Raw genomic sequence first — 26,640 nt, forward strand, 5'->3', positions numbered from 1 at the left:
TCTTCCTGTCCCACTATCCGGTTCATTCAGCTCTCAGTAATTCCTCTTGGCTACTGAGGTAGTTAGTTTATTATGCTAACCTGGCTGATAAACCCATGTGGGGTTAATTGAAGGGCAGAGGGATAAATGGCTCCGGTGAGCCTCACCTTTCTAGTTCTCGGGTTTCTTGCTTTGTGATGGTCGGACCAGGTTGCAGCTACCTTAGCCAGTTCCCTGCTTCAACTGACAAGGCTCACTTCCTGCAAGACATCCCCAAGGAGAAGCCACAGGTACCCTGATGCAGCCCTGGGTGCTGGAGCACCTGTATAGAGACCCCTGCCAGCACTGAGATGCTTACACATTCACTTTCCTCCTGCAGTTGGCACCACTGTGTGTTTTGTGAGATGGAGGAGGACTTTGTGGATTGGTGTCAGACATATGGGTTCATGGTGGACTTGTGGGCTTGGGAAACACTGGATTGGGATGTTTTCTTTTCTTTCTTTTTTTTTTTGTGAGGAGGGAGAGGGAGAGGGAGAGGCGGGATGTTTTCTTAATGTGCACTTACCCTTTATATAAAACTCTCTCTTATGCATGAGTTTCTGTGGATTTGTTTCGCTAAAGTACCCAGACTAACACAGCTACATTGCACTTGATCAACCCCACCAGGCGTTCTACACTCTCATCACCATTGATTTTAGAAGTCTTGTTGTTCCCTTGTCCCTGGGTTTGTTTGCTCCTCCCTCCTTTTGCCCTACCGTCTCCTCTCCCTTGTCACCCCGGAATTGTCAATCCAATTGTTTTCTCCTCAGTATTGTTTATCTTGCCTATCTTATAGATATAAATAGAGAAAGGGGGGGAAGGAGCGGGGGAAAGCCTACAAATAGTTCAAAGCTTGTCTGCTGGCCGTTATGAATATTTTCTGATCAGGTCTGATGAGGTGCCAAGTCCTGCCCACCCCCACCCCACCCCCGAGTCAGAAATCTATTTTGGGGATTCTTCTGGAACTTTGTTGCTCTGCTCCCCTGGCTGCTCTATTAATCTTTTTTTTAAGGAAATAGTTTTATTAGCACTCATCCACATGTTCAAGCATTCAGTCATATCAAGAAGAGGTGTGCTGTCATCACATTGAATTCTAGAATACTCTCCTCTTCCTTGTACTCATTGTTATTCATGCACCCATTCAACGTGTGCTGGACCTTTGCGTTGCTTCCACATTTGGCTATCATGAATAGTGCTTTGATGAACATTCATACACAGGGTTCCTTTGAACTTCTGCTTTCAATTTTGGAGTATACACTTGGGAAGGAAATCACAGAACCTGGATTTTAACAAGATTCTGCAGGTGATTCATGTGCACCCTAAAACTAGAGACGCATGCGCTTTGCCAGCCCATTCTGCTTTCCTGCTTTAATCAACAGGGGGTGAGTTTTTCCTTTGTGATAGATGCTGTAGGAAATCCTGGGAGTTGTAAGGCAAGGCCTTACTCCCTGAGCTGAGGTACAGCTACGGAGACAGACCTGTGCATGGTGACACCAGGGAGCAATGCAGGTGACTTACACACAGGAGACTAGGATCACAAGAGCAAGGTGGAGCACCAGCTACCCTGGGAGCTCTTGGGAAGGCAGGCAGTCTCCAGGAGAAAGGAAACTTGGGACAAAATGGATGGGTGGACCAGGCATCAGACCCCTCTCTTGTCTCTGTTTCCCAGGGGGACCATGTGTGGCTGGACCCTGCGGCTGACAAGACCACTGTCGCTATTGGGGCAATCGTCAAAGAAACAAAGCCGGGCAAAATCTTGGTGGAGGACGATGAAGGGAAGGTCAGTGTCCCCAGGCTCTCCGGCAAGGCTCTCGGTGTCGACACCCCTTCTCGGGGCTGCTCCCAACAAGGATTCGACGCCCGGGAGTCTTCATGGGGAAATCACGCCTGTGTGGGGACTTGTTTCTACATGAAGAGGCAAATTAGCCATCAAGTGGAAACAAGTGTGAAGACGCAGCAAAGGCGAGGTCATCTAGAAGAGGGAACGGTAGAGAGAAAGGAGGGCGGAAACTGGTATCCAAAATACAAGGGAGTGAGCTGGGGGTCACGAAAGGAGGCGAGGCCCACAGAGGAGGCCGGAAGGAGTGTGCAGAGAAAGGGGCCTAAATCTTCTCAACCTGAGAAAAGCTGCACAGGTGAAATTCCAGAACCTCCGGGCTTGACAGGAGGTGCCAAGCATGCGGTTCATCCTTGAGGAGTTGTGCTCCAGAGGGCGGGGCAGTGTCAGCAGTGGGGGGGTGGTGGTGGTCAGGGATTTGGGAGCAGGCATGCAGTTGCTCTGACTGGTGACTAGTCTCCGCCTCAGCAGCCCTCCCTTGCCAAGCTCAGCACTTCAGGGTGAGGCACACAGACACCTGGTCCCCAAAGAGATGATCCAGAACTATGACCTGTGCACTCCATAGCATGGAAGCCAGTTACCCGCTGAGAAATATTTAATAGCACGATCTGTTGGAATGGTGCTGTCCAGTTATAAAACACTTTAGTTTGCACACGCTGTGTCCAACAGCCTGCAGGGCTCTAGCTACAAATTACCTCTGATCCCATCGCAGCCCAAACCCTTGAGTTCCCCTACGGGCCTCTGACCTTAGTCTGAAGGTGCTCTAACTTTGGTCTGAAGTTCAGCCCTAGCCAGGTTACTCACTGGAGACATGCCGACCTCAGACATCCAGTGACAGATTTACCTTAGGCCCAGGCCAGATGGTCTGTGACCTCACAGGTCCTCTTGCTGTCCAGAACCTTGATGGAGGTCACCTCTCGAATCTATGCACTGGCACGCTTCGTTCCAGGAACACTGGATCTCTACTGAGGACCTTGGCAACCTGAGTCCCATGCACCCCAACTCAGCCCAGGGTGTGGATGACATGATCCGTCTGGGGGACCTGAATGAGGCAGGCATGGTGCACAATCTCCTCATCCGCTACCAGCAACACAAGATCTATGTGAGTCCAGAGCTCTGCTCTACATCATACCCACCCCTGCTGCTGAAAGTACCAGTCCTCGGGTCACCACCAGGGAAAGCAGGCCCCGGAGGACCAGCCCCTGCCCTCTGCCTTCCTATGGCCACAGGAGCCCCGCCTGAAGGGGGCTGGGTCCACACATGCTGATATCCTGGCTGGACAAGAATGGTTCAGTCATGCTCTCCATCCCCCACTGTCTATCTCTGCTTCCATCTGAGTATAAAGGATGATCTGCCCCTCTGGGAGGATGAAGAAAGCTGGTATGCAGGGCCGAGCACAATGCCTGCATGTAGTAGATGCTCACTTAGCGATAATCCCATCCCCGTTCCGCTGAGTGGGAAGGTCGGCACAGACCCAGAGGCCAGCAGGGGGAGTATAATCTTCAGCCTGCCCCCTTCCTAAGTATATTGCAGAGACAAGATCACTAGACAGAAGACCCCTCCCTTCCTGTGGAATAAGTTCTGAGAGACCAGAACCTTATTGGTGGCATGGTCAACTGGACACAACTCTCCGATGGGGAGGGGATCTGAATTGTCTCTCTCCCAAAGCCCAGGTGTAGATGGGTGGTTTCCCCACCCTGAGTTCCTCAGCCCTGTTCAGTGCAGATTTCCCCGGGAACCAGCCCACCCTCAGTGTGCTGAGGTGCTTCAGGAAGTACAGCCCCAGGGTTCCCCAGGGCTGTGGCTCCCAGCCGCTCCAGGGCTCAGTGTTGAATGTGGGTGCTGTGGGGGCCTGTGCGAAAGAGAGGCAGCCTGGGAATCCCCAGAGCTTCTCTGGATCTCCCTGGCTGTTCTGGGCTGCCCGTCCTTTGGGGGCCCCTGGATAGAGGAGAATATGGGTGGGGAGAAGGGGCCCTGTAGGAGCAATAGGGCCCCAAACAATAGGTTTGCTCTGATTGGATGTGGCTGGAGTTCCTGGGACTGCAGGAAGATGAATGGATCATGGGACTTTTTAGATTTTCTCAAGTACCTGTCATGTATTCTTTCATTTGGTCCTCTTGAAACCAGGGGAATTATCTTGTCCATCTGAAATGAAAAAAACAAGACATGGAACTCATGTGATTTACTGAGATGGCTGTCCTACCCACCTCCAGAAGGGTGGGGTGCCAGGGGATTGTTGGTGGAGAGGTAGGCTGAAACAGTACTGGGGCTCTAGCAGGGCTGATTTAAACAAAGACAACCACTGGTAACTGGCCCTCGTGGAACCGTGTGATTGTCTGAGTATCAGGGATTGTGCTAAATATCGGACAAGGATGGTCTCAGCCAGTCCTCTTATGAACGTGCTCACTGGGACTCCTCTTGCAGGTGGGACCCTCCGCCTCTCTGAGGGACTGCTCGGAGATTCCAGAGTAAACATGGTGCTATCCTGCCCAGAATCACACGCCACTTCCCTGCCACAGTCCACAGCCCAAGCGAGTAGGTCACGTAAAAGCATGTGCCTAGGGCAGGGTACTGACCATTGTTCCCTCCGCAGACATACACAGGCTCCATCCTGGTGGCTGTGAACCCATTCCAGGAGCTGCCCCTCTACACCAGGGAGCAGGTTCAGCTGTATTACAACCACCACGTAGGCGAGCTGCCACCCCACGTCTTTGCCATCGCCAACAGCTGCTACTTCAACATGAAGAGAAACAAGAAGGACCAGTGCTGCATCATCAGGTGTGTGTGTGTACGTGTGTGTGTGTTCGTGTGTGTGTACGTGTGTGTGTGTGGTGGGAGGGAGGTCAGATGTCCTCAGGTGTCACCTCCATACGTCTTGTAAAGGCTTATAAAATCCTCCCTTTCCCTGATCTTACTCGCAGCATGTGTGCAACAGCAGTGTGATTTAGGACTTAGAGTTCCCACGTGGTGCAGAGGCTCGAGTCCCAGAAGAAAGTCTGGGAGACCTGAAAACTCAGCTATTGAAGACCCCATGGAACTCAGTTCTACTCTGACACACATAAGGTTACCATGGATTGGAGCTTACCAGTTGGCAACTGGTTTTATGGAATGCAAACCATTGGCTATGGGTCTGGTTAAAAGAAATACTTGGCAGTCTCGGCCATTCACAGGGACAATTCTACCATGTCCTATAAAGTCTCTGTGAGTCAGCATCAACTCCATGGCAGTGAGTTTGGATTTTTAAGTTTGATGAGTCCTGTTGATCTCCTCACTAGAAGGCCCCTCCTTCCCCTCCCCTAGGCTTCCTTCTTTCCCCACCTGTACCCTACTAAGACCTGTACTCCCCAGTGTTCAGCAAGTATTTACTGAGACCAGAAAGGAAGGGTATGGAGAAGGTGAGGGAGCTTTTTTAGAAACGGGGCCCAGGATACCTTCCAGGGATGCAGGATAAAACAGGTGAGGCCTGCTCCCACACACACACAGAAGTCCCGGGGGCTAGGTGAGGATAGGGGTAGTGGCAGTTCTAGATGGCTAGGATGCATCCTCTCCTGTCCAATTCACGACTGTTCTCCACAGACTGTTCCTGGGACCGGTGTCGGCCTGCTCCCTCCCCTGGCCAGGACTTAGAGCTAGGCTGTTGGAATGTAGGCATTCAGGATGCACATGTTAGAGGGAGAGAGATCCTTGAGACCTTGTCGAAGTGCAGGTTCTGACCCAGCAGGTCTATGTTTCCGTTCTGGAAGTGCTGCTACGCAGTAGGCCACATTTTAGGGTCTACATTGTAATGACGAAGTTTTCCATCATAAAAAATGTATTAAAAACTAATGTTTTAAGGCCTAATCATAGTAATAACTATCTATGTTGTGTGCTAAATACAGTGCATTTTAAAATTTTAATTTTTTCTGTATTTTTTTTTAAAAACTTAAACTCCCTAAGTAATTTTTAAAAGCCTTGTTTTCATTTCTCACCATTTTGGAATTAGTGCATATTCACTATAAATATGTATTTTAGAGATTTTCAGGGGAAAAATGCTGTATCTGTTTCTGAGAAAAGGCTTCTCTCCGTTTTCTTGGTGACTTGTCTATACTGGCTTCAGGAGTCTTCCTGACTGTTTGTACTGTAATTGGTTTCTCTTATTAAGGTTGCTTCCAGTTTTCTGTAATTATAATTATAAATAATGCTTTAAGGTGGAGCAAAAAGCTTGGTAAGAAAGATTTCTCTAAATTTAGATTATTTCCTTAGGTTAAAGGTCAGGAATAATTTGTAAGGTGTCACACCTATGTGAAATTGCTCCCTAGAGGACTGTTGTCATGTCCCTTGACTCGTGTAGGCAAGTTATTTGTTTAGATAAGGCGCAGTGGTCATGAGCCCTCTCTGTTCAATCTGTGCCCACTGCACTCTGTGTTGGTCCTATGCGGACAGCCATGGCATGACCAGACCGTGAGGAGCTGGAGCTTGCAGGAAAAGGGGAGGCATTAATCAATAACTAAACTACTAATCAATACATAATCAATTAAATCACTAATCAATCAGAGTACACAACTGGAACCCGTGAGCACCTTTGGGGAGCCTGCAGGGGATTCCCACACATGGAGAGGACTTCAACTGGCCAGGAGGCCCGTGGGACGGGCTGATTGGTGCTGAAGAAAGCCTGTTGATTGACTCTCCTCCCTCCATCTTTGCAGCGGCGAGTCTGGGGCTGGGAAGACGGAGACCACCAAGCTCGTCCTGCAATTTCTGGCCACTGTCAGTGGCCAGCATTCCTGGATTGAGCAGCAGGTCCTTGAGGCCAACCCCATCCTGGAAGGTAAGGCGCCTTCAAGAAACGGCTGCCCTGCGACTTTCCAATGGGAAGTGTATGTGGAGGAAGATGAGATGTGGCCCAGGGTCAAACAGAAGCCTCCAATGAACCATTAGGATCTCCAAGGATCCAAAAGATGAGGAGAGGGTGGCTAGGTGCCAGTGGGAGCTCCCAGACAGCGAAGAAGGAAAGATTGGTGGCTTTGTAAGCTTCCCTGCAGAGAGTTTCTCCCAGAGGGAGGCAAGTATGCCTTTTAAAAAGGGCTCTGAGGGCAACGGATCTGGGGAAAGGAAGGTGTGTCAATATGGTCAACAGAAGGCAGATCTGTGATGGAGTTTTAATGGCAAGAGATTTGTTGAGGGGAATCCCTGCAGGAGATGAACAGGGAAGGCGGCAGAGTTAGAAATTCAGTCTTGGCCAACCCAGCGGGAAGCCGTTAGAGGACACCTGCCTTAGGCCAAGATGACCAGATCGGCAGCCCACCCCCACCTCCCACCCCTGTGCTCGGGGAATTCGCTGGGGGACCCAGAATATTATGCCAACACAGCATTCCAGTTTGTTTCTTTTCTTTAAATCAAAACAAAAAATGCAAACTTTATTCAATGTCAGCCCTATAGATCCATCTCATTCATTTTCTTCTTAAAAATGTTATTAAGATATAATTCACATACCACACACTTCATGGTTTAAAGTATAAAATAGCTTTCAGCATATTCCCAGAGTAGGACAACAACCACCACACTATTCCTTTAGTTACTGCTTCTACTGATCCCCAGAAACGACGCATCTACTTTCTGTTTCTCTAGGTTTCCCTCTTCTGAACCTTTCATAGGAATGCAGTCATATAATACGCGGCCTTTTGTGACTGGATTCTTTCCATGAACGTAAGGTTTTCAAGGTTGCTCCATACTTTGGCATGTTTAGTAGTTTCATTCTTTTTCGTGACTCAGTAATATTTCAGTGCCCACTTGCCTGTCAGTTTGTCCTAGTGTGGTAGCTTGTGCGTTGCTGTGATGCTGGAAGTTACGCCACCAGTATCTCCAGTTCCGGAAGGGTCACTCATGGAGAACAGGTTTCAGTGGAGCGTCCAGACTCAGAGTAGATGAAGGAGGAGGGAGAGGCAGTCTTCTAATACTCTTCTGTGTAGCAGCACAACATTGATACAGGGATGGAAACTGAGCCCCCCGTTGGGAAGCACTCAAATAAAATGGGGGGGAAGCTCCCTCCTCAAAGTCCGGTTGACCTAATGACAGATTGAGCACAGCATTGAGATATTCATTTACTGAGGTGGCATGACTCGAAATAGGGATAGCTGCAACTATACATTAATCATCAGAATGTGGAATGTATAAAACGTAAATCTAATCACATGGAAAGTCATCAAGAGAAAATGGAATGCATAAAAATCAATACCCTAAGCATCCGTGAACTGAAATGGATTGGTCTTGGTCCTTTTGAGTTGGACAAGCATGTGGTTTGCTATGCTAGGAATAATAAGCTCAAGAGAAATGATGTTTTCTTCATCATCAGAAAGCTCTATCTTGAAGCACAAGGCTATTTGTGGTAAGATATCAGTACACCTACAAGAAAGATCCGTTAATACAACTATTATTCAACTTTATATACCAACTACTCAAGTCAGTGATGAAGAAATTAAAGAATTCTACCAACTTCTTCAGTCTGAAATTTTCAAACATGCTATCAAGATGCATTGATAATTGCTGGTGATTAGAATGTAAAAGTTGCGGACAAAAAGGAAGATTCAGGAATTGGAAAGTGTATGGTCTTGACAGAAACAGTGCTGGGGACTGCGTGAGAGAATTTTGCAAGAGCAACGTCTTCTTCATTGCAAATCCCTTTTGCAACTCAAACTAACAACTCAAATGGTGACTCATAGGGATCTCACCAGATGGAATCCATTGGAATTAGATTGACTACATCTATGGGAAGCAATAACCGAGATGCTCAAGTTTAGCAATGAACAGGAGGTCAGGAGCTGACTGTGGAAAAGAACCTCAGTGCTTATATGTAAGTTCAGGCTGAAATTGAAGAAAAGTAAAACAAGTCCACTAGAGTCCGAATAAAATCCTCAGTATTTTCCACCTGAATTTAGAGAACGTCTCAAACACATTTGGTGAATGCTGGGTGGCGTCAAGAATATTATGCAGAAGAAAGCAAAAGTCAATGTGCTCACTTTGGTTTTAATCATTTTATTGGGGCTCATACCACTCTTATCACAATCCACACATACATCCATTGTGTAAAGCACATTTGTACATTCGTTGCCCTCATCATTCTCAAAATATTTGCTTTCCACTTAAGCCCCTGGCATCAAGTACTCATTTCCCGCCCCCTCCCCCCTCCCCCTCCCTTATGAACCCTTGATAATTTATAAATTATTATTTTGTCATATCTCGACCTGTCCGACGTCTCCCCTCACCCACTCTTCTGTCTGTCCCCCAGGGAGGAGGTTAAGAGGAGACACCTTTCTATGTTGAGAATTAATCTGGTATTATAAATAATCTACTTGTATGATAAGACTCTGGGTTTAAGTTGCAGTAATATCAGTTCTGTTACTAGACAAGATTTGGCTTTCTTTCATGGCACAACTAGAAGCTTTGAGGTCATTTATTCATTACTTGAGCAAGGCTTCTGAAACTCTGAGTCAGTCTCTCTCTCTCTCTCTCTCTCTCTCACACACACACACACACACACACACACACACACACACACACACTCGTTCGCCAGTTTGTCTATTATAAGTAGTATCAACTAATGAGCTTCTGAATACATCTCATCCTGACAAAACTGTAGAAAGATAACAAGCACACAAGCATGCAGTTCTCACCAACACTTCATTTTTGGCGGTGCTATTTTGGGTATTGGCTTTGCCACTTCACATCGTGGGTCAACAGCGCCCTCTGTACTAGCAAGTAGTGCCTTTCTGTGATTTTGATTTGCGTGAAGTCAGTATCTTTGGCCATTGGCGTGTCTTCCGTGGAGAAGTGTTTATACAAATTCATGTGCCAGTATCCCACTTCTTCATGACACTGGCCAACACACATGTTGCTGCCTCACGCGTTAGACTTAGTTCTGGGTATATTTAGTCTGCTGACTCCAAAAATAGTACCAGTTTCCCCCTATAAGCTCTCGCTTTTGAGATACAGAGCATATGCCATATGCCGCTCTTCACTCTGCTCGCCCATAAAAATCAGGATAGTTTAATGTAGGGCTAGCCAGCCTAAGACCGAGGACGTGCACCTTGACTTTAAGTAGTTTCTGTTGCACTAAATGGTTAGGTCAAGTTATACTTCACACGGTGTCCTTTGATCCGGAGAATGTGTGAACAGTGCAAATTGCACGAACTTGGAATTTTCCCAAGTATCACTTCACCTTGATTAAGAACTGAATAAACAAACAGTTGCAATTTGTTAATTTAAAAAGAAACCATAAGGAAGAGTTACTGTACAATAAATAAGGAACCCTGACTGCAAATGTTCGACTGCTAAGCAAGCACAAGTTCAGCTGTTCAAGCCCAGCGGCAGCTCTGCAAGAGAAAGATGAGACTCTCTGCTCCACAAAGATTGACAGCCTCAAAACCCACAGAAGTTCCGCTCTGCCCTCTAGGGTCACTGTGAGTCCTGATTGATTGACTGATAGCGAATTTGGTACAATAAATAGAGACTCAAGTGTCCTTAAACCCAAAATAGGTCTATCAGAGTCCAAACCCCTTTATTAAAATGTTCCGGTCTTGTCATAAGATGCACCACTCCTCTATCGGCACACAGAAACTCTTCAGCGCTAGGGTTTCCCTTATAAAGAAGCTTGACGTCAACCCAACGTCACCTCTGAAACATTTAACATGAATTATGAGTTCTGGAATATTTACTGCACAATTTAAAGAAAAAAATTTAGATCTTAAAAATTATCTGTGAAAATTGCTATGAAGTATTACATCTTGGACTCTCCAAACTGCTCTCACACCTTCCTTGTACGCACCTTTTCGATGTTCTTGTATTTTCTGCTATCCTCAAGCAGTGCTCTGGCTTTGCAGTATCCAACTTGTAGTCTGTGTGTCTATTGCACAGGTTCCCGTTCCCCAAAGACAGACCCCCTGCTATCTAATCTATTCCAAATCATATTGGCCCTACAGAGCACAGAGCTGCCCCTTCGCGTTTCCAAACCTTTAATCTTTTAAACGCTACGAAGTAACTGGTGGTTTTGAACTACTGACCTTATGACTGGTGGCTCAATGTGTAATCAACTAGCCACCGTGGGCCACAGACAGCTTCCCTTGGAAGTCCCTTAATACTGACTTCTTCCTCAAATATTTCTGACCATTTAGGGCTTACTGTGTAATTTGTGAATTTGAATTCTCATATTTAAGATGAGGATGATAAATTAGCATAACTTAAAATCTGAAAATACATCTAAGAAACTGGAGCAGATGTGGTCTCTCTAAATGCAGTTTTCTGAGCCAGGGCCTCAGCCCTAGGAACAGGCCTAAAGACAAAGCCTCCAAGAATGTATTTTTCCTTGTTGGGCTGTGTTATTGTTGAAATAGCAACATGTGAATCCTACTTTGTTATTTCCAAATTTTTTCTTTGTTCTTCAGCATTCCTTGTAATTCCATGTAAATTTTAGAGTCAGCTTGTTGATGTTTACCTATAATTTGGATGGGAATCTGATGGCAGTCACATCAAATCTGTAGGTCAGTTTGGTGACTATTGCCATCTTAACAATATTAAAATTTCTGATTTATAAATATGGAATGTTTCCCCCTTACCTAGATCATCTTTAATTTTCCAACTACTGGTATGTTTTGTAGTGTTCAGTGTACAAATATTGCATATTTTGTTAAATTTATTCCTGTTTTATTTTTTTATGGTGGAATTAGTTTTTTAGCCTCATTTTTGAATGGTTCAATGAAAGTGTATAAAATACAAATGAATTTTGTGATTATTGATCTTCTTTAGCGCAATCTTGCTGAACACATTAATTTTAGTAATTTTAGAGGATTCTTTAGGATTTCTATATAAACTGACAAACAAAATAGTTTTACTTCTTTCTTTCCAATCTGGATGCCATTTGCTTATTTATCTCTCTAATCATTGCTTATGTGATCTAACTAGAAGGATGAATTGAAGTAATGAAAGTGGGTATCTGTGATAGATTTATTGTGCCAACTAGGCTTCCATAGAAGCATGTGGATGGGGTTTAATCAAGTCATTGCTTGATAGGAGGGCGATGAGATAAATGACTTTCCAAGACCTGTCTCCTTCCCTCTTTCTCCCTGGTGATCAGACCAGCACGACTGCTGCCTGAACTAGTCCTTTACTTCAATCACGTGCTGTGCTAGTGTGGGCGGAGCCAACCCGAGGATCCTGCAGGCTTGCCTTGCGTCGCTAGAACTTGAGAATCTACCAGGACCTCCTTTGCTACATTCCCACGTTGCTAGCCTCCTCTGCACCTCAACTTCTCATCTTCTTGCTGTTGCTGCCCCACCCTGCTTTCCCTGACTGAGGGCAGACTCTGCTGTCTGCTCCCTTGACTTTGGACCTCCAGCCTGTTTGTTGAAGGACTTCAGTATATTAACTGTTCCGCAAAAGTGAGTTGAACTGAGCCCTCTGTACTGCTGTGCAGACTGATTAGCTGTCATATTCCTTCTCGCAATATGAACCTATCCTTTTATATATTTATAATCAAAAGTATCCTGATTTTGTTTCTCTAGACAACCCTGCCTAACACAGCATCCTTGTTTTCGACCTGATTTTAGGGGGAAAGTATCGAGTCGTTCACGTTGAGTATGACATTAGATCTGGGGCTGTCATAAATTTGGCTATTTATGATTGAAGAAGTTTCCGTCTATTCCTAGTTTGTAGGGTGTTTTTATTATGAAATGATGTTGGATTTTGTTAAGTGCTTTTTCTGTATACATTGAAATGATTATGTGGGTTATAGGTTTTATTCTATTGATAACATGCTATATTAATTAACTTTCAGATATTAACTAACCGTGCATTTCTGAAATTAATTCCAGTTAATAATTCTGTAAAATTCTTTTTAGGTGTTGCTTTCCTCCCGTATCATATGCTCCAGCTAGATTTCTACATCTGCAAGCGTAGCCCACGCTTTCTCACTTCTCAACATTCATCTACCCTTTGCCTCCTCATCGCATGCCCTTAGCTGCCTGCTGAAACCCTACCCATACTTAAGTTCTACGCTCAGCTGTCTCTTCTTGTTAAAGTTGTTCACGTGGCTCTACTAAAGATAAAGGTTGTCTCTTTTGTTCATTATGAGCATCACCACTCCCTCTGCTCCCCCAGCCTTTGGAAATGCCAAGACAGTCCGAAATGACAACTCAAGTCGCTTTGGGAAGTACATTGACATCTACTTCAACTCAAGTGGGGTGATCGAGGGTGCGCAGATCGAGCAGTTTCTCCTGGAGAAGTCCCGGGTCTGTCGGCAGGTGAGGTCTCTGCCTGGGAAAAGGGCACTCCAGGTGGGCACAGGCTGCTGCCACTGGGCTGCAGCTACATGGTCTGGGAAAACCACCTGCCTCAAGGGAGATGACTATGGAACCAGAATTGAGAAAGTACCTCCTATCCCTCTCCCCACTCCTTATCTTCTTCCCAGGGACCTCCTCAAACTCCCACAGGACCTATTATGTTCCCAAAGAAGACCTACAGCCTTACTTTGATATAGGTTGGTACCTCATATTTGGATAGTAATTATCTTTCCCCAGGAGTCCAAGAAAACAAACAATAGAATTTTTTCCATTTTAAAGTTTTTATTTATATAATTTTTGTTGTTATTGTTGTTGTCATCTTTGATGCCTACTGTTCTTCATCTATACTAAAACTGTGTCTAAAGTTAGACAAATCCCCAGTCCTGGGATGGGTGTCTCCTGGGTTATGCTTGGGCCATGGCAGGAAAACGTTTATTATGTGAATAGAACATGTTAATAAGAGGCCATGGTGGTGTAGTGGTATTTTGTTGGGCTACTACCTACAAGGTCAGCAGTTTGAAACCACCAGCTGCACCTCTTGAGAAGGAGGGGCTTTCTAGTCCATAAAGAGTTACAGTCTCCAGAAATCACAGGGGCAGTTCTAGGGTCACTAGGGATCAGCATAGAATCAATGTCAGTGAGTTTGGTTTGGGGATTTATTATGTTAATAGCAGGAACCTTGGTGACATAATTGGTTCATGTTGGGCTGCTAAATACAAGGTCAGCGGTTTGAACCCACCAGCCACTTCCTGAGAGAAAGACGAGGCTCTCCGCTCCTGTAAAGATGTACAGCCTCAGAAACCTCAGGAAGCAGTTCTACTCTGTCCTATAGAGTCGCTGGGTGCCCCAATCGGCTTTATGGCAGTGGGTTTAGTTTACCATATTATTGATTTTGAGATGTTAGAACAACCTTGCATTTCTGGTGTAATACAATTTAGTCATTCTGTGGAATGGAAACTGAATGACTGTTAAGAGCCCCATGTGGCCAGGAATAAGGTACAGGGGGGAAAGACTGGCTTCCTGTGCATGTACCCTGAGCTATCATTCAGGGTTTATACTCACTTGGTTTAATCTTCTTCTGTAGCTGTCTTGAAAGTTTTAATAATTTTGAACAAGGGACTTGCATTTTCACTTTACAGTTGCCTCCAAAATCATGTAACCGGTCAAGAATGGCAGGGACCTCAAGGCGTGGCATCTACAGTATCAGAATGAACACAGCTTTGTCAGGGGAGGGTACTCTACTAGGATGACATCACCTCTAACGGATTATGTCATATGTTCACATGTACATCATACACCAAGGAAGGTCCATAATGAGGAAAGGATAACAAATAGGGGCTGAGGATGTGTGAGGATGGACAGATACTTTGGCACTATGGAAACCTGGAAAAGGATGCTCTTATTTAGTCACCTTTGCCTGATGTCATGAATTTTCCCTGTATTATCTCATTTGACTTCAATCATGAGAACGCAAAACCAAATTCACTGCCATCAAGTCAATTACAACTCACAGTAACCCCATGTTGCATAGGGTCCCTAGGGTCCCCAGTGTATTTGGCTAACCACAGCCTTTTCGGAAGACTACTCAGTCCCGCCCCCAGTGGCAATTTAAAATGTTTGTACTACAACCCATAATGCAGGAGAAAATGTGTCTGTTTTTGCAGCGCCCTGGATCTTTCCCATGTTCTCCAGGGGCGGAATTGTCCACTTTGGGAAATACTGTTATAGAGGGTTGAAATGGTCCAGAGGACATGTCCCACCCTTAGCTCTTGCTGGTATTGAGATACCTCCCCCTGCATCTCAGAGGGCTCCTTTTATACGCTGCAGGACGGCACTGCAGGGAATTGTGTTCACAATTACTCATTGGCAAATGCCATCAGTATTTGCCTCCCTCCTCCTTACCACACTCATGGAAGAGATGGTCCTTTGGTGGGCGTTAGAGACTTTGGCTAGAAGTGCTACATTAATAATTCATTGCTGCTGCAGGCTCCACCACCAAGAGAGGGAGACATTCCCCTCATAGGTAAATAAACGTGTCCAGATACATCAAGTAACTGAGGTCGCGGAAATAGTGACAAGTAAAGTCCCTCTGACTCTGAAGTCTGCCTTTTCCAGAAGCTTGTTCTTCTTCGCACAATCGTCGGTTGTGGAAAGAGAGAACACAACACAAACCAAAACGCCCATTGCCTTTGAGTCAACTGTGTCTTACGGTAACCCCACACGTTAGAGCGGAACTGAGCTCTCACGGGATTCCTTGGCTGTGATTTCTATGGAAGCAGATCACTAAACCTTTCTTCTACATCACTGCCGGGTGCATTCGAGCCCTTAACTGTGTCAGCAGCTGTGTTAGTCTGGGTATATTAGAGAAACAAAACCACGGAGACTCATGTATAAGAGAGAGTTTATATAAAGGGTAAGTGCACATCAAGAAAACATCCCAACCCAGTGCTGCCCAAGCCCACAAGTCCAACATTAACCCGTATGTCTGACACCAATCCACAAAGTCTTCCTCCATCTCACAAAACACACACTATAACACCAGTTGCAAGAGGAAAGCCAAATCAGTGAACCAGTATGCATCTCAGTGCTGGCAGGGGTCTCCACATGGCTGCTCCAGCACCCAGGGCTACCGCGGAGTAGGTCCATATGGCTTCTCCTTGGGGATGTCTAGCAGGAAGTGAGCCTTGCCAGCTGAAGCAGGGAACTGGCAAAGGCAGCTGCACCCTGGTCCAACCATCACAAAGCAAGAGACCCGAGAATTAGAAAGACGAGGCTTACCGAGCCATTTATCTTGCCGTCCTTCAACTAACTCCACATGTGTTTATTGGCCAGGTTGGCACAATAAAATTTAACTACCTCAGCAGTCAATCACAAACAATTTGTGCCACCCAGGAATCCCCTGAATGGATAGGAAATTTACAAACAGGTTAGACACAAATTCCATCCTTGATAAAAGGGAGGCAAAAAAAAAACAAACCCATTATGACACGTCTATACTATAGGAGGGACATTGGTGTTCAGTGGTAGAAGTCTTGCCTTTCATGTGTGACACCTGGGTTTGATTCCCAGCCAATGCATCCATTTGTCAGTGGAACTTTTTGTGGACCGCTCTGCTGGTGACCAGTCTCACTGGGGCCTCCAGACTAATACCATCTAGTACAAAGGGGCTATTAATCTACTTCCTCCAAAATAAGCCAATGAAAAATGGACCATAAAGGTCTGCTCCTATTGTTCGTGGGATTGCCATGACTTAGGGCCTGACTCCATGGCAGCTGAAGCCAACAGCAGCGTCCTATGGGATGCTGGGCAAAGCTACAAAGGACAAGGAGATCTCTGTGCGCTAATGTGGAGAGTGCCCACACACGTATTTAGAAAAAAGAGGGATTGCAGAGCAATGTGGCAGGGTGAACACACACACACACACACACACACACACACACACACTGGTTTGAAGACTACCACCACTCACTCTGGTGTGTATGAGCTAGGTTGCAGGACTTTCCAGGCTATCAGGAGCAGATGAGATGCAAATGAATGCATGGCAGGGGGAGGTGGTCTTTGGCTCCGAACTGTCAGGATGAGCCAGCCTTTGAGTTCCAGGATGAGGACAGCAGCCACCCTCTCCCTGGGTCAGTACTAGAGCCAGGACACTTCTGGGAAGGTCTTGTCCTGAGGCCAGGGGTTGAGGAGACGGTGCTAAATCTCCACAGCCAAAGGGAACTGCTTGCAATCATTTCTCTTAACCGCCTCCCTGTAGGCCCAGGAAGAACGGAACTTCCACATCTTCTACTGCATGCTCATGGGGATGAATGTTGAGGAGAAGAAACTGCTATGCCTGGGGATGCCCTCCGAATACCACTATCTGACCATGGTAAGGCCTGCCCTTCCTATGTGCCCTGCTTGCCTCTCTTCTCTAGAGAAAATGCAGAAAGGGGGGGGGGCAGGTGAGGAAGAAAGGCCAGGGTCTATTCAAATCTGGGCTTACTGTGGCAGAAGAGCTCAACTTCCATCTTGGTCCCTCAGTTCTCACTCAATCCCTCTGTTTTGGCATCAAATTACACAGAAATTCAGACTCCTCTATGTGCTTCCCATTCCCTGCTATTGAATTGGACCTCCACGCCCCAAACTGAAATCCACTGTTCTTCCCCACAGTCCCCCTGATCTTTTGGTCGCCCAGGGCCAAAGAAGTCATCACCCCAGTGGGTCATCAAGAAGTCATCTGCACTGCTCACATCTCCTTAGTTTCACATCCAATTGCCTACCCCCGTAGGTGCCCCTAAAGCAGATGCCTTTGAAAGGAGGGGCCTTGTTCTTAAGTGCCCATTGCCCCAGGACAATGCCACACAAATAGCCAGCGGTTCAAGCGTGTTGATGAATGATTGAATGAATGAAGTCTGCCTCTTGAGGGACTATACCATCCCTGCCCGCCTCAAAGCTCTTCATCATCTCTTGCCTGGGCATTTCAATAGTTCCCTCACCTTCTAATCGCCTTTCCATTAGGCATTGCAACCACTAGGTCCAAACATAGTCTGCCTGAAACGCCAGTCTGGCTGTATCTTGTCTCTGGTTCAAATTCTTCGGTGGCCTCACGGTGTGGTGCATACCTGGTTTCTAAGCCTCTCCATGATCTGACCCACTGTCTTCTCTTGTCACAGCTCTGATCACAGCTCCCATACAATAGCTCCCCAGAGCCTCTTCCCCAGGGCCTTTGCTCACACCGTCCTCCGCCTAGAGGTCCCATCCCCACATCAGTCCTTTCCTCCAGGATGCGTTCCTGCTTCTCAGAGGGCTGGCCTTCTGTTCTTGCAATACACGCAGCTCGCATGGATGCGGCGAGGTGTTCCCTGCCTGCCCCACTGAGTGCACACACTTGGGAACTTCCACTTCCAGCTTTCTAGCGAGGAGTACAGGGCGTGGCACACAAGGAGCCTTGGAAATGACTTGTTAATGGCTGGAATTGCTGCATTCAGCCTCAAGATCCAGGTACAGGAGGTCTCACTGATCCTGTGAGGGGGGGTGGCCAATGCAGACTCAAGGAAGTGAAGGTTGGATCCAGGACCACACAACACTGCGACACAGCTGAAAATGCCCTTCAGACCTCATGGCTTCTCACTTGGTGCTTCCAGGCCTGAATCTGACCTTGGTCTTCCTTCTCTTTGTTCAGTTTTTGGGCACGGGCGGGGGGAGGGGAGGGAAGGCGGGATGCAGTAGGGGACCCCAGGATCATGCAGGCTCTTCATCCTGAAAGAGGATGCTCTCGGACCTTCCTTTTCTGCAGCCTCTCTAGCTCCCTGGCATAACTCTGGTCATCTTTGAGTTGGGGTTACATTCAGAGGCTAGCCTGATCCCCATTCAAAGTCCTAGGGCCGAGGCCTTAGAGTGGATCTGAGAACTAAGTTCTGGGCCAGTCATTCCTTGTTAATCTCCTCTCTTGGACCCGCAGGGGTCTCTATTTTGCGTGTGTCGTGGGTTAAGTCAAAGGTGTATGATGTAAGTGGATACCTATCTGTACCGGCTTTGTGCTTTGCTCAGCGGGTTATTTACCAAGCCTATCTTTAATCTTCATAGCCGCTGTGTACAATACATATGAAGCTCTCAGCCTTTTTGTAAGGGGTTCAGAAAAGCAAAATGTCAGAGTCCCAGAGACAGCTCTGTCTCACTAACAGAAGGAGGGGGCGGGGCAGGGAAGGTCTACAGTGACACTCTCTTCGTTCTTGGCACAAGCTAAAACGAGTGTCAGACAGCAGGTGAAGGGGGTTGCTGGCTTGGCACCTGCCCCATGAAGCCTTGTGCCAACTGCTATGTGTGCTGTGTCCTGTAGGGGAACTGCAGCTCCTGTGAGGGTCTCAGCGATGCCAAGAACTACGCCCACATCCGCTCGGCCATGAAGATCCTCATGTTCTCCGACTCCGAGAACTGGGACCTCAGCAAGCTGCTGGCAGCCATTCTCCACCTGGGAAATGTGGGGTTTATGGGTAACGTTGCTTCCCCTCAGACCGAACTTGGGAGAAGGGAGAGTGGGAGGAGAAGGCCTCTGGGTATTCACACTGGAGTTCCTAGAAGAGTTCGTTAATCTAGCCTGCCCTTGAACAGATGAAGAAACTGAGGCCCAGGGAGAGGGGGGCTGGCTTGCTCAGGAGAGAAAGAGCCAATGAATGGTTTAGAGCAGTGGTTCTCAACCTTCCTAATGCCGTGACCCTTTCATACAGTCCCTCATAAAATTATTTTCATTGCTACTTCATCACTGTAATTTTGCTACTGCTATGACTCGGGCAATCCCTGTGAAAGGGTTGTTCGACCCCCAAAGAGGTCGAGACCCACAGGTTGAGAACGGCTGGTTTAGTGCCCGTGTCCCCAGCCTGAGTAACTGAGGTGGTGTGGTTAATGTGCTGAGCTGATGACAAAGTTGGAGATTTGAGTCCACTCAAATCAAAGAAAGAGCTAGTGATCTGCTTCCCAAGAGTCAGCCTCCTAACACCCTATGGAGTACAATTTTACTCTGAGATAAATAAATGGGCCACAATGACCTGGAATTCATATGATGCCAACCGGTTTGGGTCTCACACGCAGGGTCTTTTGGTGGGCTTGCTTTTCTGTACCTCTCCATCTCTGTCATTCACTCACACCCAGAGGTGGGGGAGAACTTCTGGAAGGGGAGACTTGGAAGGAGGAGGGAACAAGTTAAGTGTAGTGGAAACTGTAAAAGAAGGGTGAGAGGGAGGGGAAGTGGGAAGGGAGGGGTAAAAATGAGGAGCTGATGCCAAAGGCTTAAGTGGAGAGCAAATGTTTTGAGAATGATGAGGGCAAAGAATATACAAATGTGCTTTACACAATTGATGTGTGTATAGATTATGGTAAGAGTTGTATGAGCCCCTAATAAAATGATTTAAAGAAAAGAAGAAGGGCGAGCCCGGGCTTACAGTTCAGTTGGTAGAAAGCGGCAGGGCGCGGGAAAGGTGGGCTTTGCTGACTCGGGGTCTTTCCTTGGTCACGGGCTGCAGATTAGACTCTCAGTCCATGTTGCGGAAGCTAACGCACAGGAAACAATTCTGCGTGTCGGAGTGGGTGCAGAAAGGAGCAGGACTCACCTGCATCACATCTAAGGGACTCCAAGCGTTTATGGAAATCTTTCATTATCCTTCATTTTCCCATAAATGTTTGGCGCTCCCTCATTCATATTCGTAGTGCTTGAGGGCCTCTCCTTCCAGGCTCTCTCAGCAAACACTGACTGAACACCTGCTCCTATCCCTTGCTATGCCGGGAGCTTAGAGATGAGTAAGGCACAATGTAAAAATATAAGTATATCGAGAGTGTCGAGTGCAGGAAACAAGGAGAGATCTAGCAGGGAGGGCCACTTGGACTTGTCAGTTTATCAGCGACATAAGAATGACATGAAAGGGGTCGGGCAACAGGAGAGGGCAGGAGCCTGCAAGTACAGGGAATTGCATGTATAAAGCCCCAAAAGCAAAAGGGAATAGCATTTAGGGAAATCTAAGAGATTTCATGTAGCTGAAGTATAAATTGTCAGGGGAACTGTCAAACCGCGAGACTGGAGAAGTAGACAGAGACACCTCTAGAAGGTCTTCTATTAAGGAGTCTGACCTTCATCAATGACTTCTAAATGCCATACCATAGACTACTAAGGACAAGAAAAATGTCATTGGATCACAAAGAAATGGAAACCTCAGAGCAATGCCATAGGTTTTTTAAAAAATCATTTTATCGGGGTCTCATACAATTCTTATCACAATCCATATATACATCCATTGTGTCAAGCACATATGTACATTTGTTGCCATCATCATTCTCAAAACATTTACCTTCTACTTGAGCCCTTAATATCAGCTGCTCATTTTCCCCCTCCCTCCCCACTCCGCCCTCCCTCATGAACCCTTCATAATTCATAAATTATTATTATTTTGTCATATGTTACACTGTTCAATGTCTCCCCCGCCTTCTTCTCTGCTGTTCCTCCCCCAGGGAGGAGGCTATGCGTAGATTCTTGTAATCAGTTCCCCCTTTCTACCCCACATTCCCTCCACCCTCCAGGCATCGCCATTCTCACCACTGGTCCTGAAGAGGTCATCTGTCCTGGATTCCCTGTGTTTCCAGTTGCTATCAATGTACATCCTCTGGTCTAGCCAGATTTGTAAGGTAGAATTGGGGTCATGATAGTGGGGGGGGGAAGGGAGCATTTAAAAACTAGAGGAAAGTTATATGTTTCATCGTTGCTACCCGGAACCCTGACTGGCTCATATCCTCCCCACAACCCTTCAGTAAAGGAGTACCTGGTTGGCTACAGATGGGCTTTGAGTCTCCACTCTGCACTCACCCACACTTACAATGATATGATTTTTTGTTCCTTGATGCTTGATACCTGATCCCTTTAACAGCTCGTGGTCACACAGGCTGGTGTGTTTCTTCCATGTGGGCTTTGTTGCTTCTGAAATGGATGACCTGTCGCGTGCTCAGTCTCGCCAGCAAGAAGGACGCGCCACAACAGGATTCTTCCACAGGCGTTTAATGCGGGTTCGATTTGCAGATGCGGAAAAAGACCCCGAAGCCCCAAACTACTGCTGTTTATATGCGCTCTATGGGGACGTGCTGTGCATTGATTGGTGCGTTCGCCAGAACCCTTATTAGCATACTCCAGGGTGGAGTTATGACTACGTCATCTAAGCAGTGCGCATGCTCTAAGTGGTTGTTTACCACTTAACTGGGCCACCGCCCTGACTGCCCGGCGCCATCTTGTAATGGCGGCGAGAGCTGCGGCTTCCCACAATGGCCTCTTGTTTATCTTTGAGCCTCCAAGACCCCAGACCTATATCTTTTGATAGCCAGGCACCATCAGCTTTCTTCACCACATTTGCTTATGCACATGTTTGTCTTCATTGATTGTATCAGGAAAGTGGGCGCCCACTGATATGATTTTTAGTTCTTTGATGTCTGATAACTGGTCCCGTCTATACCTCGTGGTCAGACAGGCTGGTGTGCTTCATCCATGTGGGCTTTGATACTTCTCAGCTAGAGGGCTGCTTGTTTACCTTCAAGCCTTTAAGACCCCAGATGCTATATCTTTTGATAGCTGGGCACCATCAGCTTTCTTCACCACATTTACTTATGCACACATTTTTCTTCAGCAATAGTGTCAGGAAGGTGTGCATCCTGGAATTGCCATAGATTTTTCAAAGAACTTAATTGATTTAATTTTTGAAAGTGTGACCTTTATTTTATATCCCTTTTAATGTTTTATTTAATAACTTATTAAATTATTTAATGATAATAAATGAAAGAAATTGTTTCAATGAGCTTTCTTTACAAAATAAAGATTTGATAAGCTTATGCTGAGCCCCAAATTTTACCCTTGACATCTCCTGCTTTGTGAAAGCCAAGTTTCGTCATCCTCTACAAAGTATAGGTCCAATGCAGGGCCAAGAAAAACATGACAGAATCATCCTCTAGAAAGGTCACTCTCAACCCAAACTCTGGCAGAACAGCCCTTGCTACCTCAAAGAGTGAGCAGGTGCATTGTTGTGAAAGGAAGAAATTCCTTCACACAAATGTCCTAGTACTTTTCCCTCCCACTTTATTACAGTGGTATGAAACTGAATCTGCACTATCACTGAAGTATCCCTGCAGTGTACTGACGCCATGTCTCTGCCATTGCTTTTAAGAAGCATTTTATTAGCATATAATTCATGTACCATACAAATCAATGGTTTGAATATGTTTTAAAAGACTGTGAAATCATCACCATAATCAATTTTGGCTCAAAATCCGTTGTATATCTAAAGCTCATATATATTCAGGGTCCCCTCCTTCGGAGGCAGCATTACCAGCTTATTGAGAAATAACTAAGTAAAGTCTATGAAATATTTGGTCATTCAAATAATAGTACAAACAATCTAGTAAATGGTATAGATTTTAAAGTACTATTGAGAAAAATATATATACATATATAGAAAAGTTGTCTACCCTTACATAGGTTAAAAACTTAAGGAACGGAACCATTGTTTAAGAAAGCAATGAGGATGACTTACAAGACAAAAATCCCAATAATGCTCGTTCACTAAGGCAAAACTATGTTGCAGGATTCAGAGATGTCTCAAGGGCCAAGAAAGCATGAAAATAGCGAGTCGATGGTAGTCTTCAGTTGCCCATTATTGAGAAACCTCAAAAGCAAGAGTCTTGAAACAAGATCCACTAACTTCCAAATCCGCCGCCTTAGGATAGCAACTGTGCTGCTGCTCACAATGGGACCTTTCAACTTTAAGTCCAAGGAATGTTTCAATTCCTTTAAGTTCCCTTTTACTGAGGTTTCTAAAACATATCGTTCTGATGTAGTCTATGAAGCATATTGTACCTCAAAAAGAAAAAATCTAAAATCCACATAGCATAGAATACACAACCGAGGTCACCAAGGGTTGAAAAAACTTGGTCAAAATGCATGATTAGCAAGAGAATCCTGGACGGACTGGAGACTATACGTAGTACAAAGCGTGTTCCCCAGGGCAGGCTGTCCCTCCTTCGTTTACTCGCCAAGAGAAGGGAAACCACTTTCTCTTGTCATGAATTTCCAGGCATTCACTCACCACCATTATAGGAGTGTGTGTTCTTTGGGGTGACTGTGGGGCAGTGCTGTATGGCAGGAGCGATCTGGTCCTGTCCCTCTCCCCGCTATGTAAAAACTGACCCAGCTGAGGTGAAGCCGCCGCCTCTGTAGAAGAGGCTTTTAAGATACACAAATGATGGAGTGATAAATGGATTGTAAGTAGAGGCTTTTAAGATGCACAGACGAAGGACTGATAAATGGATTGTAAGTATTAAATAGACACACCACCGCATTGTGTGGGAGACCTGAGTAAATGATGACAGCTCCTTAGAACAGATTTTTGTCTATTTTGGTGTTTGTCCTTATAGTGATGGCCTCATACAATATGTATCCTTCTGGGATTGACTAACTTCACTCAGCATAGCAAAGTGCCCAGATTTTAACATTGGTAAAGCGGGACACCATTGATAAAACTCATATCCTGGCGAAATAGCCACATGGCAGCCAAAAACCGTACACCCGCGCTTGTTGTGCATTCTTTCCAAAAATCGGGACTTTTAAAAAATGCCGTGGGATGCTGGACATAATTGTTCAAAAGCGGGATGTCTGGTCACAAGTCCTCAGTTGCTTCGCAGTTTCTTCAATGTTGTTGTTTTTTAACAAGGCATGGCGTGTACGTACCAAAATTTCTTTAGCTGTTCTGATGGGCTTTGGGGATGTTTCCAACTTCTTGCTATTGTGAATGAACAGGCTGCATGGACATGGGAGAGCTTATGCCTGTTTGTGTTAAGTAGCTTAATTCTTTAGGATATATGCCCAGGGGTATTGCTGGGTCACATGGGATTTCTATTCCCAGTTGTTCAAGCTTACAGGTTCACCAGCAGTGTGTGCAAATTCCAATCTCTCCACATCTTCTCCAGAACTTGTTGTTTTCTGGTCTTATTTGTTTGTTTGTGTATTTTTAATGGGCTGTCCTTGTCGGTTGATACCCCATCTTTGTTTGATTTGCATCACCTAGATGACAGGGACCATGTGGATTTTTTCATGTCTGTTGAATGTCAGTTTTGGTGAACAGTCTGTTAATGTCTTTTGCCTACTTTTCAAAAAATTTTAATGAATCGTTTTATTTGGGGCTCTTACAGCTCTTCTAACACCATCCATCATGTCAAGCATGTTTGTACATCTGTTGCCATCATCCTTTTCAAAACATTTTCTTTCTACTTGAACCCTTGGTATCGGCTCCTCATTTTTACCTCCCTTTCCCACCCTCCCACCCTTATGACCCCTTGATAACTTATAAATTATTATTATTTTCATATCTTACACTGTCTGCTGTCTCCCTTCATCCGTGTTTCTGTTGTTCATCACCCTGGAGGCAGGGGGAGAGTTATAAGTAGATCATTGCTATCGGTTCCCCCTTTCTCTCCCCATCTTCCCTCTACCTTCCTGGTATCGCTACTCTCATTATTGGTCCTGAGGGGTTTATCTGTCGTGAATTCCTTGTGTTGCAAGCTCTTATCTGTACCAGTGTATGTACTCTGGTCTAGCCGGATTTGTAAGGTAGAACTGGAGTCATGATAGTTGCGGGGGTGGGGGGTAGTGGGGAAAGCATTAAAGAACTAGAGGAAAGTTGTATGTTTCGTTGGTGCTATACTGCACCCTGGCTGGCTTGTCCTTTCCTTGTGACGCTTCTGTGGGGATTTCCAATTGACTACACATGGGCTTTGGGTCTCCACTCCGCCCCCCTCCCATTCACATCAATATGATTGCTTCAGGTCTTCTGATGTCTGATAACTGATCCTGTCAATACTTCATGTAGGCTTTGTTGCTTCCCATCTAGATGGCCACTGATTTATCTTCAAGTCTTTAAGACCCCAGATGCTGTATCTTTTTTTTGGTGGGGTGGATATATTTTTTAATAAATCATTTTATTGGGGGCTCTTACAGGTCTCTTTTTAAAACAATTTTTATTTATTATTTTTTTCTTACAGCTCTTATAACAATCCATACATAAATTGTGTCAAGCACATTTGTACATAAGTTGCCATCATCATTTCCAAAACATTTTATTTTTCTTTGAGTCCTTGGTATCAGCTCCTCTTTATCCCCCTCCCTCCCCACCTTCCCACCCTCATGAATCCTTGATAATTTATAAATTATTTTTGTTTTCATATTTTACACCATCCGTTTTCTCCGTTCACCCATGTTTCTATTGTCCATCCCCTGGGATGCTATATCTTTTAATAGCCGGGCACCATCAGCTTTCTTCACCACATTTGCTCATGCAGAGACATTTATGTCTTTGATCCATTTTTAGTTTGTTTTTGTACATGTGGTGAGGTGTAAGTCCTGTTTCATTCCTCTGCCGGTGGAGAACGAATTTTGCCAGCAGCATTTATGGAAGAGACTGTGTCTTGCCCACTAAACAGGTTTTAGGCCTTTGTTGAAGATGAGTTGTCTGTAGGTAGATGCATTTACTTCTGTGTTTTCGATTCTGCTCTGTTGTTCCAGTACTAGATTGTTCTGACTACTGTGGCTGTGTAAGTTGGATAGTGTGCAACCTCCTACTTTGTTCTTCTTTTGAAGGCATTCTTTGCTTACTCTGGGTCTCTTCCCTCTCCATTTAATACTGATTTTTCCAGTTTTAAAAAGAATCAGGTAGGGATTTGGATCAGAATTGAATTATATTACATTATATTTATAGATTGTGTTGTGTTGTACTGACATTTTCACAATGTTAAGTCTTTCCGTCCATGAACATGGGATTTTCTTCCATTTGCGTAGGCCTCTTTTGATTTCTTGCCTTAGTGATCTGTAGTTTTCTTTGTGCAGGTCTTTTGTTTCCCTGGTTACATTTATTCCTAAGTACTTCATCTTTTGTGTGGCTTTCATTTCCTTGATGTCTTTTGCAGAGCTCTCTGTCT

The 26,640-nt window shown here is 45.6% G+C and overlaps 1 protein-coding gene across 1 annotated transcript in view; it reads left to right on the plus strand.

Moving 5' to 3' along the window:
- The first annotated feature begins 1,521 nt into the window (after positions 1-1,521).
- The window catches only part of MYO7B (myosin VIIB), an 85,944-nt gene continuing 60,825 nt past the window's right edge, over positions 1,522-26,640 (plus strand). Inside the window, exons 1-8 of the mRNA XM_075529145.1 lie at positions 1,522-1,527; positions 1,688-1,798; positions 2,805-2,957; positions 4,449-4,633; positions 6,541-6,662; positions 12,983-13,125; positions 16,922-17,035; positions 18,986-19,139. Of these exons, the coding sequence (XP_075385260.1) occupies positions 1,522-1,527; positions 1,688-1,798; positions 2,805-2,957; positions 4,449-4,633; positions 6,541-6,662; positions 12,983-13,125; positions 16,922-17,035; positions 18,986-19,139 (988 nt within the window). The remainder of the gene's footprint in view (positions 1,528-1,687; positions 1,799-2,804; positions 2,958-4,448; positions 4,634-6,540; positions 6,663-12,982; positions 13,126-16,921; positions 17,036-18,985; positions 19,140-26,640) is intronic.

Source organism: Tenrec ecaudatus, chromosome 13, assembly GCF_050624435.1.
Source record: "Tenrec ecaudatus isolate mTenEca1 chromosome 13, mTenEca1.hap1, whole genome shotgun sequence".
NCBI classification, from domain to species: domain Eukaryota; kingdom Metazoa; phylum Chordata; class Mammalia; order Afrosoricida; family Tenrecidae; genus Tenrec; species Tenrec ecaudatus.